This window comes from Lipotes vexillifer, unplaced genomic scaffold (genome assembly GCF_000442215.2).
Source record: "Lipotes vexillifer unplaced genomic scaffold, Lipotes_vexillifer_v1.1 scaffold101, whole genome shotgun sequence".
Lineage (NCBI taxonomy): Eukaryota > Metazoa > Chordata > Mammalia > Artiodactyla > Lipotidae > Lipotes > Lipotes vexillifer.
In genome coordinates, this window is record NW_006790811.1 from 145,479 (window position 1) to 159,912 (window position 14,434).

The 14,434-nt window shown below is 44.0% G+C and overlaps 1 protein-coding gene across 1 annotated transcript in view; it reads left to right on the forward strand.

The window, feature by feature from the left end:
• SLC23A2 (solute carrier family 23 member 2) overlaps positions 1-14,129 on the forward strand; it is a 91,843-nt gene extending 77,714 nt beyond the window's left edge. Inside the window, exons 10-15 of the mRNA XM_007463973.1 lie at positions 3,511-3,658; positions 4,782-4,887; positions 10,250-10,379; positions 11,069-11,206; positions 12,055-12,150; positions 13,795-14,129. Coding sequence (XP_007464035.1) covers positions 3,511-3,658; positions 4,782-4,887; positions 10,250-10,379; positions 11,069-11,206; positions 12,055-12,150; positions 13,795-14,027 — 851 coding nt within the window. The 3' untranslated portion in view covers positions 14,028-14,129. The remainder of the gene's footprint in view (positions 1-3,510; positions 3,659-4,781; positions 4,888-10,249; positions 10,380-11,068; positions 11,207-12,054; positions 12,151-13,794) is intronic.
• The last annotated feature ends 305 nt before the right edge of the window (positions 14,130-14,434 follow it).

A 14,434-nucleotide genomic window follows, 5' to 3' on the forward strand; every position in this document is an offset into this window, starting at 1 on the left:
TAAGTATTCTCGTGGCCAAGAGGGGTCAAGAGCCCACAAGGGCCCAACCTAGAGGAGTTGGAAGTTGGCAGGAGGCTCTCCAACACGAAAGGCCTTCTTTGTCCCAGAGCATGCCCTGGAAGTCTTACCATTCTGACCCTTAGAGGATTAGACAGCAGAAAAGGGAGGAGGAGGCTTTGTCCCCAGAGGGCCATAATTAACACAGAGACTAACCAGCTCCCTTCTCATGTATACTGGTTGTTTCTTTTGGTTCCACTAGGGCAAAATCCCAGGCGTAAAGGGGTCTCTTGCCAGATTTGATCTCTGGTGGCCAGGATTTGAGGGCAGCTGCTTAGAAAGGCAAGTACAGAGCTGCACAGTACCCAAGCAACTGAAATGAACAGACTTGAGTGGGAGAGGCCTGAAGATTAGCAGATGTCTCAAGCATGATGGAGTTTGTATAATCTTTTAATGGGTAGCTGTAATTTTTTTTTTAATTTGGTCACAGCTGTCAGGTAAACTAATATTCATTCACAAATGGATGGATGATGGATCTTGTTATAATTTCAGTGTTGGGTAACTCTTGGCCAGGTGGCAGGGATGTACAATCCTCATCTGTGAGGTTATCACTTGGATTCATGTGTAGCGTTTTCTAGACCCCAGCCCCAAAAATGATTGGTGTGAACCCAGTGATGATTGCATGCTTGTTGTTGTATTGTGAAGAGTCTGTTCCTGACATTTAAGGTTTTTATTAGAATGGAAACCTGAACTTAGTTGGGTTGTGCCAATTTATACCCCTGTCCAGCAGTCACATTTTCATATTTTATGACAAGGAGGAAAAGCCAAGGATATTAAGACTGGGTTAGAGATAACTGTTCTAAGGACTTCCCTGGAGGTCCAGTGGCTGGGACTCTTGTGCTTCCACTGCAGGGGGCATGGGTTCAATTCCTGGTCAGGGAACTAAGATCCCACATGCCACGACATGGTCGAAAAAAAAGAAAAGATAGCTGTTCTAAGCATGTTAAATGATAGGGATGCTGGCAGTTGTTCCTTCTGGTCTTGACACATTTACAAACACTGTAAAAAGCTTAGTCTTTCTAAAAAAACCTTCTCATCAGATTATATGGTATAAGTATATATTCCCCCCAGTACATGGTTCATAAACATACATGTAATCTGAGATAAAGTGAGTTTAAAAGTCGATTGGTGAGGGAGTCAGGAGGAGGCATGGGAGGGCAGGTAAGAGGAAGCCCTCACGGCACATGCGGGGTGGTCCTCGCTGCCTGTGCATGTGGCTCCCAAGATGAGCACAAATAGAAACACAGAGTGGGGTCTCCAGGAGAAGCAGCTGTGAGTGTGTTGAGAGACCAGAGAGATTTTGCTCAGGTACCATGGGGCCCATGCACAAGGAGGCATAACTGAGTTGAACAGGGCCTTAATGTCATGACTGCAGAGAGTGCTGTCTGGCTCCTCTTGACAACAGCCCTTGACTGCCACCAGCTTCTCTATTGCCAGAGCTCCCCTAGATAAAGAGCTACTTCCAGAGCCAGATGATGTAGTCTTATGTACTCTATAATGATTTGGCTTAATCCAGAGACAAGTTTTCATATATCTAGAGCAGTGGTTCTTAGTCTTTAATATGCTAAGAATTACCTGGATTGGTTATTAAAATACAGATTTCTGGTCCAAAATGTCAACAGTGCCGAGTTGAGAAACCTTCTATAAAGTAACAAAATAAAGCTTCTAGATAAGAGGAAAGTGAAATAACAGACTTAAATAGAAGGCTGGAAGCCAGCAGGTTTAAAATTTAAATAAATAAATAATCTGAAGGAAAAGGGATCAAAAATTAAGATTACAAATTTTAAATGTTGAAGTAAATGGAATAAATATTTTTAAAATAAGGACTTCAGGCAAAGGGGAAAATAATAAGAAAGCAGTGAAAAAGTAAAAAGACAGAAAATAAAAGGCAATTTCTGAAGAATAATAAATGGCAAAATAAAACAAGAATCCAACCCCCAAAATCAAGATACTAAAACCACAGTGCTACATCAGCAAAGGTAACCATATAAAAAGTTACCTAGAAAACACAAAATGTTGCTTGATAAAGAAATCATCTGCATGAGAAGAATCCATTCCAAACCAATCCAGAGATGAGATGTTGACCAAGCCAGTTGCTGGTCGGTCTGCACCTTGAACCCCTGACCACAGGCTGCCTCTGCACCCGCTGGTCAGCTCCCACAGGGTAAAGTGAGCTCCAGGCAGGAAAAGTTCTGTCTATACACATACTCCAGGCATATTCTGCACATCTTACTTTACGTGTCATCTTTTTCTTCCCAAACTTGTGGTTGCTCCCATTACCTATGAGACAGAGGCCAAGCCCCTCCACGGGGCTGGTCAAGGCCTTCCAAACCTACCTGCCCCATGCTGCACACCCACCTCTGCTGAGCACTAGCCTATTCCTGCCCGGCTGTGTCCATCCACTGATGCTCAGGCTGCTGCCTACCCAGAACACCTGCTCCACCTGTCTCCTGCTCTCCAGGCCCTTCTTGGACAGGGACTGTGCTACTTCCTGACTTCCTAACTGGTACTCATTGTGACCTGGTTTGGGTTGCCTTCATTTGAAGTCTAATCATTTTACTGTTTCCAAGATCTTTTAGTGTTCTGATCCCTCAGTACACTGTTGGCCCCTGCACAAGAGAACATTTTATACATTTCTTTTTTCACTGTCCTTTCTATTTAGTAGCTCTATTATAACTAACGGTTCAGGGAAAGAAGGTCTAGGTACTTTACAAAGAAGTCTATTCGTTCTAACAGTGAAGGTTCCTCATGCTATTTTTATTAAATAAGATCAATGGTTTTTGGTATCCAAATAGATATACTTTTAAAGGAAAAAAAAACCCAACTAAAAATTAAATCTGGACAGGATACTCAAAATGAAGCTACCTGGGGACTTTGCTTTGCTTTCTTAAAGGAAACTCTTTAATTTTCCATAACATGGTTTACTTAAAAAAAAAAAGTGCTGGAATTATACTAGAGAAGGGTTGTCTATACTTTGTGCCATGCTTTACTGTTGGGATTTAAATTTAGCTGGTGATTTTTCATTTGACGCCACCCCCTGGGCAGGAGCACTATTTTGTATCATGCTTTGCACAGCAGGGCTAAAAATCCTCTTCATACAAATTCCTATGCCAACAAAGCAGGCTGTGTTGAACTGTAATTTAACAGACACTGAGTGTGGCTCTGAAGCAGGAAGAGTAGCACCCACCTCTTCCAGCCAAACAATTTCTTCTTTTAAATAAAGCAGACCAATCCTGGTTATGACTGTCTTCATCCAACTCAGAAACTATTCCCAGGCATCTAGTGCACTGATGACTTAGGTGTAAAAATAAACAAATAGTTTCCATGAGCTTCAAAAATCTGAGTGGATCTTGTAGAGTCCTCTAACATACTGAAGGACTCAATGTCCTGAAAACTTTTGCCTGCCTCTCTAAGAAAGTTCATGAGGCTTTCATGCTTGTTTTCCTTCCTTAGTTCAATGGGGACTGCCCACCATCTCTGCGGCTGGTGTCATCGGCATGCTCAGTGCGGTCGTTGCCAGTATTATCGAGTCTATCGGGGACTACTACGCCTGTGCAAGGCTGTCCTGTGCCCCACCGCCCCCCATCCATGCAATAAACAGGTGCGTTCCTGAGAAAAAACGAGCTCTTCATCGGGCCCAGCGCCTCATACTTTGCTCTTTGGTTTGGATAACCAAGAGTTTCAACATGAAGTAGCCAAGCACCAGGGCTCTTTATTGGCTGTTTGTTTTGGACAAGTCACTGCCCCCATTTTGCCCTGATTTTCCTCATCCATAATATGGAGCAGAATTCCCACCCTTCTTCCTCATGGTAACAGTTGTATAAGACATTCTCTGTGAGATCACTCCAGACCTTAAACTCACCAAAACAAGTACCAGATACTGCCATTGTTCTTTGCTTGGTTTGGGTCATGGATGTATTGTCCCCTTTGATTTCTCGTTTTCCCAGCTGTTCTATTCACAGTTACAGTTCATATATAGAGAGACAAGAGCAGGAATAAATGAAGTCTGTAGAATCTAGAGGTTTATAAGCTGTGGAGTTTATATTCTCAGCACATCTGGTCTTTAGTTTCTGGATGCTGGGGGCAAATTGGGCCCTATGGAAGCTGCAGAGAAGAGAAAATAGCCCAGATCATTCCGCCTTTCCCAGCCAGCTGCCGCCCTTCCAGAAGGGATTGTGTGTGATGAGATCCAAAGGGCTTGTGTCTTAGCATCTCTTGCATTGGTTCTGTTGGGGTTTAGAGTCCTGGTTTTTCTGTTTTTCTCTAATGGAGTTATTGCATATGAGTAAATTACTTATATACTGATTCTTTTAAAAGTTATAATGTTTACAAAATTACAAAGTATTTCTTTTCTGATAAAACTATATAGTAATAGGAAAGGAATCAAATCAATGGATGACCCGTGTTTGTCTTAGATTCCAACAAATGACTTTATATTTCTGGCTAAAATCTTTTAATTTGGAATAATTTTTAAACATTTGTGTCTGATATGTGGTTCAGAGATGTGCTTCTCAAAGTTGAATGAGCATGGAGAATACTGTTAAAATGCAGGTCTTCAGATCTGGGGTGGGGCCTGAGAGTCTGCATTGCTAACCCCTCCTGGGGAGTGTGGAGGCTTCAGGTCTGTGGACCCTGCCTTTGGGTCACAACCATTTAGAGTGTATTTCAGAGTATTTCTCCTGTGGAATGAATGTTTTTCTTTCCCCCATTCCTTTACGTTTTAGGGGGATTTTCGTGGAGGGTCTCTCCTGTGTTCTCGATGGCATATTTGGTACTGGGAATGGCTCTACTTCATCCAGTCCCAACATTGGAGTTTTGGGAATTACTAAGGTACAAATATTTTTCTAATTAAACGGTTGGGCCTCTAAATGTTGATCCATTTCATTGATTGGTCTGGCCACTATGAGTTCCAAAAGGATGACCTCCAATTCCGAGATCATCTTCTTCCCCATCTCTTATTTTTTCATTGATGGGTTTATGGAATGCTGATAGAGGTCTCTTTCGCCTTGACTGGCCTGGGTAGGCAGGCACTCCGGTGCTATTCCTTCATACATTCCACAAATTTTTATTAAGCACTGACCCTTTGCCAGGCTACTGTTCTAGGCACTTGGGATACATCAGTGAATAAAAAAGAGAAATACCCCCATCGTCTGTGGAGTTTAGATTCTAGCAGAGGAAGACAAGCAATAAATAGTAAGCATAATAAGTATGACAGAAATATGGGGCAGGGTGGGGAATCAGGAGAGTAAGTGTTAAATCGGGTAGTCAGGCTAAGCCTCGTTGAGAAGATGACTTTGAGCAAAGACCTGATGGAGCTGAGGGAAGGAACTGTGCAGGTACCTGGGGAGGGGCATTCATTCTGGCAGGGCAATCACCAGTGCAAAGCCTATCACAGGAGCAGGCTGGCACTTGGCAGATCAGCAAGGAGGCTAGTGGGGCAGGAAGCAGAGAGGGAAGTGGGAGTGGGCCTGGGAAGAGCAGATAAGGTTCTTGGGGTAGCTGAGGGCCAGGTCCTGCAGCCCTACAGGCTGCCAGGGGCCGAGTGGAAGTGGGGGCCGCAGGGTGTGACTCCATCTGATTTTTTTTTTTTTTTTTTTAGAATCACTATGGCTGCTATGATGAAAGTAGAACATGGTGGGCAGGAGAGAGGGTAGAAACAGGAGACCAGTTAGGAGATGGCACTAGTTCTAGAGGAGAAATTATATTACTCATTACAAATAAATCAATCTTACAGTAGTAACACAGTTTTCAAACTGCAGCAGCATCATTCTCTTTCAGATGAAATCGGTTGTGGAGTTAAGTGGCAGCACAAGCCACAGCGAGTCACTCAGGTTGAAGCAGTGCCTGGGTCTGAAGTCCTCCCCACTTGTCTCTCCTCCCTACCCCACTCCAAGCCCAGACACCACAATCCAGCCTCAGTAAAAAGGAGGCTACTTCTTGGCCTTTCAAATTTACTAGCAAATAAATTTTATATCCCAGTTGCTTTGGGCCAGAGCTTGCTGTTTGCCCAGGGTGTTGAGGAATGCAGCTCAGCCCTAGCCATTGTATGTTGCACAGCTAGACACCATTAGAACTGGTTCACCATCTAGGGTGGCCTGCATGAGTCAGAGGTCTTCCTCCTGAACTTGAGAACTTGGGGGTGGGCTGGAGCCTTCTAGAACTGTTTGACCTCTTTAAAATTAGAAATCCTCCTCCAGCCCTCTGCAAGATTATATAACCAGATAAAAGGAAACCAAATACTTAGTTTGGTTAATTGTAACTGCAAATCCAAGTGAAAGGGAGCAGGGCATGCGTTGTACAAGCCTGACATGCTGGTTGATTTCCTATAATTTGGCCAGGCCATCACAGAGCTCAGCCTCAGGTGTGCTGGTGGCCCCACCTGCTGCCTGTTGCTCCTGGCACATGACATGTGAGGGCTGCCTGATGGGCACGTCCTCCAGGATGCCTGGGTCCTATTGCTGCCCATGGTGAGAGCAGATGCTGAGCACACAGAGCTAAGGGGAGGGTCAAATGGGCACCAAATGGGGCATAAGCCACTCACTCTTTAGCCAGTTTGCTGCCATGAGCCTGTAGACATATAACTAATCCAAAGTAACAGAGTAGTAAAATTATTATAGATGGACTCTTGGGGAAACAGTTTAACAAGCCAGCTCCCTTTCTGCACTTTTTAAAACACATCATCACATAATTTAACCAAGGTCACTGTAGGGAGTAAGTAGTGCTGTCATTAAGGTTCCTTCTAAAACTTGACTGAGATGGTTTGGGGAATAATTATTATAATTTCGATAGTGCTAGCTTATTCTGAAAAGGCACCCTGCCCTCATTTTTTAATTGAGCCAATTGATCTTACCTAGGAATCCCTTTGGACCCACTTACCCTAGGTGAAGGCCTTATCCATTTGAGAGCAATATCAGCCCTGGAATTGGTTTCCATTGCCCTGACTCACAGGGGGATATAATTGAGCCATCTACACAGATGCCTTGGGGTGGGGAAGTAGGACTTGCACCAGAAACTTCTCTGTGGCCTGAGCCATGTGGCTGATGGAAGATTTCTGCCCAGGAAAAAGGAAGCACAAGGTTATAGGCAGTATTCTGCCTCTTGTCCAGCTGAAGGACTTGGGACAGTCATTTTCTAATTAGAACTCAGATCTGAAATCTGACAATTCTAGATCTAGATCTGTGTTGTCTAATATGGTAGTCAGTAGCCACATGTGGCTGGTGGCCACAGGAAAGCACAGATACAGAACGTTTCCATCACTGTATGAAATTCTTCCAGACACCACTGTCTGGACCATTGTATCAGACTTCCAGAACAAATAGAAAGAGGGTGATATGTGGCTCTTCCGGAGAATCTACCTCCATTTCCTGGCAACTCCACTGTTTGCTATTCTTTATCCAGTTATGGCGTTCCATGTACAAACGTGGACATTGTAACTATTTGATCAGAGTTGAGGCTGCCTACCCCATTGTGTGTTCTGAAGTTCTGAGGGTTGGATGGGTTGGATTCCATGTGCAGGACTTCTCTGCTGAGTGTGTTCCAGTGTCTGTCCCACAGACAAGGGCAGCATGACATGGTAGGGAGGTGGCTGCTTTGGATCCAGCCTTGGTTCCATCACATTCTCCTAAAGTGACCACGGGCAAGTTACGTCACCTCTCTGAATTTCTATACCCTTGTCTGTAAAGATAGCTCACAAGGTTTTGGAATTAATAACTTGATGTAAAGCACTTAGCATGTGGTTAAATAAGCAAAATAGAGATACTGTTATATGATATTTAGCCCTAAGTTTATTTCTAGGAAGAGTAAACACCATCTTCCCTGGCTGAACTATCTCTTTGATGGTGGTATCCAGAGGGAGGTCATTTCTCCTCTGCAGCATACCACCCTGTTGAACACTTTGGAAAGTCAGAAATGCAGTGTCGATTTTTCAGTGGCCCTAGGCAAAGCCACAGTTCAGGAAGGAGATCAGAAGGGAGTCTGGGAGGTGATTCTGGGGAATGGAGAAAGGAGATGTGAAGGCTCCATGTAAGCACCAGCAGGGCAGGGATTTTAGGGCTGTGTCTCTGGTGTTTGGAACAGAAGTGTATAATAGGCACTCAATGTTTGTTGAACAGAAGAATGGCTAACTTCATGCTTTTTTTGGACAGCATCTAAGGCAGATCAGCCTTCCTTGCATGGTTTTCATAAAAGATTTATTGTTTTAGGCATCCCTAGGGCCAGCTCAGCCCTCCCCCCTGCACACCTAACAGGGCTGACCCTGCTGGGAGGTGGATCCCTCTGTCTGGTTGCTCTTTCTCTTACTCATGCCTCAAGACCATGTCCAGGGAACCCTCCCCAACTTTTCAGAGTTTTCTCTTTCCACTGGATTCCCACGCAACATAACAATTGCAACAGTACAATTATTTGATCATAAGCTTGTGACTTACTCATCTTTCTATCCACCACCACCCCCCATCCCAGTTTCCCAAGCTGGTCACGTAGTAGGTCCTTGAAAATGCTGAAAAACAAGCTATTTTTAAATGAAAGCCTTCCTAATCATGTATTACAGCCAAGTGTAAGTCACTTTTGCTCCGTTTGCCAGTTTGCATGACCTTTTCACCGCTCCCCTGCACATAGTGGTGGTATAATGGGAGGAAATGTAAATTGGAGTAATGGACACTAGGCTCCAGTGTCAGCTGTGACTGATTCTAGCTGGACAGCTCAGTGAAAGATTCAATTCTTATTCTGAGCTTGACCCTTGGGCACATTGAGAAGCTGTTGGAAGGTCCAGCCCAGCATCATCCAGGAGAACAGTGCAATAGTGGAAATGTTCTGTACCTGCACTATCCCCTGTGGGAGCCCCCAGCCACACATGCCTACTGAGCACTTGAAATGTGGCTAGTACAACTGACGGACTGACTTATACATTTCATTTCATTTTAGTTACTTAAAATTTAAGTAGCCATCTTCTGTTCACTGTAAGTCATACATAAAGCCCTGTGGACACTATTCCATTTCTGGAACCTGTTTTATCCAGTTTACGTCCTCAGGATGTTTTCCTGGGAGAGGCAGCACAGAGTAGGGGCCAACAGTGCAGGATTCTTGAGCCCAGTGCTAGCTCCATCTCTCGCTACCTGGGTGACAGTAGACTAGATGAACGCTTCTAGAAGGCAGAGATCAAGTTTAACCAATAAAGTTGGGACCACATGGGAAATGCTTTACATGGTGCTGCCGAAGTCCAGAGTTGGGGAAGCCAAGCCTTGGAATCAAAGAAGGCTTTGCAGAAGAGGTAGCATTGGGGTAGTATTTTGAAGGATGTGTCTGAGAACTGGCCAGAAGAGGGATGAGAACCTGAAGACTTAGGCAGGGGACTGACCTCCCAAATCACAATGTTAAAGAGGTCACTCCATCATAATGGAGAGGACACATAGGCAGAGGAAAGGCCAGAGGCAGCAATTTCAGGTGGGAGGCTGTCAGATAACCTAATGCTTCCCAGGTGCTGTTCAGACTATTTTACATGCATCTCATTTAATCCTCAAAGCAGAAGCACACTGTTCATTGTTACAGAGATGAGGATCCTGCCACCCAGAGAGGCTAATGCCTGTCTCATAGTTAGAGGTGGAGCAGAGACAGGAGCCAGGCAGCTGCTGCACTCTTTGGTCTCCAGGCTGTGCCACCTCTAATGAGTAATACACCAGGAGGAAAAGTAGTTCCAGAAATGTTTGGGGGTTTTGTCTGATCTGCCAGAACCCAGAAGAGAAGCAGGGGCCAAGTGTAGTTTTTGCATTTGAGACACTAGAAGATCATCCTGGCCAGTGACTGTGGGCATTAGAAACCCAGGACCAGAGTACAGGAGCAGGTGCACACTGAGGTGACATTGCCCAGGGCTCAGAGACGCAAAGGCTGAGCCCCAGGATCCCCGTAGTCAAGGAGAGCAGAACAGTCAGCTTCTGGCAAGAACCGGATGGGATGGGAACAAGGAAAGGTGGTGGTAATCTTTTTACTCTAGTTGTGTTTATAGTAATATTTATGTGTTTAGAGTATTGAGGTCAATCCTCATTGTGAAATGAGACTGAACCCTCTTAACAGTTTTAAGAGTAATCCAGATTTTTGTCTGTGGGTTTTGTCACATTTTCCCGCGGGGCCTGAGTAGTTGTGTGTGCTGCTGGAGGGCCTCGAGGTGAACGCCTGTCTTTGCCCTCTGTGTGTCCCACAGGTTGGCAGTCGTCGGGTGATACAGTACGGCGCAGCACTCATGCTGGCATTAGGCATGATTGGAAAGTTCAGTGCCCTCTTCGCCTCGCTCCCGGATCCTGTGCTTGGCGCCCTCTTCTGTACTCTCTTTGGTAAAATTCAATTTCCTTGATAGCTGGCTTCCTTCTCAGGCTCCTTTTCTTTCTTCACATTTGCTAAGGAATCCCTTCAGTGAGATTGAAGGTAACGATAAATTTCTTTTTTAAAATACAAAAGGATATACCTTAAAAACATAAACACAATATATCACTTTCTGAGTTGAATTCATGTTAAAGGTAGAGTAATTGAGCTAGGAAAAATCAAATTAAATTTTATTCCCTCTAGTTGCCATTTCTAATTGATTTAAACTCAGATATCTTCCCCTCTGGGCCATTTAAAACTGACCATTTTTACGATGGGACTTGATTTGATCTCTGTGCCATTCAGCTACAGTAATCAGGGACTTGATATTTGGGTGCATTTCCCAATGTAATTGAAATTGTTTGAATCTAGTTTTTGAGGGAGAACCAATGTCCTTAGTTTTCTGCCTGGTCTAAAAGAAGCATAGTGTGATGTTTATGCCCCTTATTTAGGCCCAAATAGTGCCTAGGCCAAGGGTCATTTGGATCAGAGACCCAGGTGGTCACATTTTGGTCCCCGTCCTGTCACTACACAGGTCTCCCAACGTGTTTCTCATGGGACCAAGAAAGGACATTGTAGGGAGTCTGTCTTCAACAGTGTATCTGTCATCCATGCCATAGGTGAGATAATGTAACTTGTGGTCTAATGTTTTTCTTTCCAGGAATGATCACAGCTGTTGGACTCTCTAACCTGCAGTTCATTGATTTAAATTCTTCCCGGAACCTCTTTGTGCTTGGATTTTCAATCTTCTTTGGGCTTGTCCTTCCAAGTTACCTCAGACAGAACCCTCTCGTCACAGGTAGGGAAAACAGGCCTTGAATCTTGTGGGGAAGTTGGAACCACAGCCAGCACTTCACAATCACCAGTTGGAGAGTACTTTGGAACTTTAGGAATCATTTTGATGAATGTTCATCTGTGTTTTTCATTTAAATCCCACCTGGCTGAAGCTTATCTGGAAGCCCTTTGCACTCCTAACCACCTGTTTTCCATAGCAGGTGAACCATTTTACATTCCTACCAGGCATGTGGGACACAGTGATTTCTGTTTCTCCATATTCTCACCAAACACATGTTATTTTTCTGTTGAGGATCATTATATTTTTAAATATAGAAAGTGTGTGAACTTCTGTCTTAATATATCTCATTCATGTGATAACATCTTTAAAAATAAAGTTGCTCCTAATTAAAAGAAGCTAAGCACTAATTAGTAACCCAGAATTCTGAAGCCCTTCGTTTGATTGCTGACCCCACAAATATTTTTGTTGTCTTGTTATTCACTTTGTAAAATTTTCAGCCTTACAACAGCCATCTTTTATATTGATTTTTTTTTAATTTGCAAACAACACCGCCCTCCACCCCCAAAGTCTTCATAGTTCATTACAGGTTGAACTTCACTGTATTAGATTTATCATCTGTGAACCATTGTTAGGAATTTCCCTTATGGAGATAACTTTTGATTATTGTTGAAAGCATTCATAGTAGTTTAACATGTTACTGGCAAAAATTTATCTACACATGCATAGCAGAAATTTACACTTTCATGCACTGTATTGACGGACTGGCAATTAGTGTCCACCCCAGTGTTCCTTTCTAAGTCAAGGGCAGGCCTATTCTGGCTGGCAGTGACTAGTTGCTATGTCATTTTCAGGGATAACAGGAATCGATCAAGTGTTGAATGTTCTTCTCACAACTGCTATGTTTGTAGGAGGCTGTGTGGCTTTTATTTTGGATAACACCATCCCAGGTATGTGGTATATATCAAACATGCTTATTACATATGTGACTTACTTTTTTTGACAAATAAATATGGGAAGCAGGAAGAGTGAATCAGTTCAAAGCAATCACTGGTTAAAACTGTCTTTTCTAAAGTGGTTAAGATGACACTTTCAGCCACCTTTCATGAATCACTTTTTTGCTAATAAACTTAGTTTTTTTTTTCCCTTCTTGCTGAATTACATTTAAGAAAAAGCAGGTGAATTCCTTGCATTTGGTGAAGTGGCAGCAGGATGCCTTAAGCATGCTCCAGCTGCCTGCCCTTCTGCTCAACCTTGCCTGGAGCTCTGCAGTTTGGCTTTCGTTGACTTGTTCACACACTCCTGAGCCAGCTGCTACCAGTGGGCAGCACTTCTTCTCCTTGTGGAGCCTGTCCTTTAAATGAGTCATTGCAGAGGCAGGCCACTGCCAGGACCAGTGCCTGAGAGATGTATGGAGGCAGTTCTCTCTCCAAAACCCATAGCCCTTGTTTCACAGCTGGTGCATTCTATGCCAAATGCCGGGTGATGGACTAGGATGTGATGTCGGCCCTGCCTTGTGGCCTTCCCAGCTTCCTAGAGGAGACTGCTTTGTATCGTTATAAAGTGCTGCCATGGACGCACTGGTAGATTCATCTGCTGTCAAGGAAGGATGATGTTTATTCTTGAACTTGAAGGTTTTATTGAGATTTTGTCCGTAACCTACCTCCAAAAAGCCTCAATCAAGAAGAGGTTACTAGGGGCGTGAGGGGTGAATACATCTGGCAGAAGGAATCACACACATGAATAGGTGTGTGTGATTTTATTCCTATTTACAATATTTTATTCCTATTTAATGTTATTGACTGTAGATTTTTGAAAGGTGTTAGATCTGTGGGAGGCCAGTAACATCCTCTTTCTCTCCTAAGTCAGCACTGAGTGAGAGAGAGAGACGAAGGAGTCAGGCAGATGGAAATTAAAATCAGTTTTATTACTGAAATGCCCATGGGAGGGAATAGCTTATATGTAAGAGGTTCCTAAGCCCTGCGCCATAGAGTCAAGCTCAATACCCAGGCTCAGGCAGAGAAGTACATTTTTAGGGCTCCCATGTAGCTAAAAGCAGGTGCCAGTGCTCCTCTCTGCACTGGAAAGATTTTTGAAAAGGAGTCCAGGAGTTGCTGAACCCTGTAGGTCCAGATCTTTCTCCCTGACTCATCTGTCAGGGTACAGAATTGCCAGGAGTGTTATGCCAGTGGCAGTTCATCCTCATAGGAGCACAACAGGTGGGGAATATGTGACAAATGCACCCCCCACCCACTGAAATGGAGCAAAGCAGTATAAAAACTGATATGTCTGGATGAGTGGTGGGTGGGTGTGCAATGACCAAGTGGTGAAGGCATTGTGAGATGTAATAATGACTCTGGGCCCCATTTTGCAAGATCAGATCAGCATTTTAGAGAGAAGTGGTTCTTTTGAGGGATTAGTGATTCTTAGATTTCTGGATTGGGCATCAGCTACTCCTCAAGTGTTCTTTCTGTCATCCCATTCCTTTCATTCTATGAGACAGCAGCAGTGGAGAATCTCAATTCTTGGTAGAACTATTTAACTAAACATTCCATTGTTCTGTTTTTGTTTTGTTGTGTGTATGTGTTCCACAGGTACTCCAGAGGAAAGGGGAATCAGGAAATGGAAGAAGGGCGTGGGCAAAGGGAGCAAGTCTCTTGATGGCATGGAATCCTACGACTTGCCATTTGGCATGAACATTATTAAAAAATACAGATGTTTCAGCTACTTACCCATCAGCCCAACCTTTGCAGGCTACACATGGAAAGGCCTCAGGAAGAGCACTAACAGCCGGAGTTCAGATGAAGACTCGCAGGCCACAGTATAGCCGTAGCTCACCCTGTGGCCCAGCCGCAGTGAGGCATGAACCTGTAGTTCCTTGCTGAGTAACAAGCAGTAACATATATATTTGTAGATCTGCATTTACATTGTCCACCTCAGAGCTAAGACAGATTACAAGTAGCTTTTTTGTTGTGGGTTGTGATCCTGTCTAATATGGTGTCTCACCTATCTTTTTATTTAAGCCCTTGACCCTTTGCTCTTGAGAGCATCCATTGCTGGCCATGGTCACTGAATTTGAAGTTCCTGTCCTCCCGTGGGAGTGGATGCTTGAAGCCCACAGCGATTCCTTGTTTTCAGTCCCCTTCTAATACCCTGTGCTAGCTTTCTTACAGGCCACCTCCAGGGTCCAGGGGCTTTCTGTGCTTGGAAGCACCAGGACCTTCACCTGCAAAG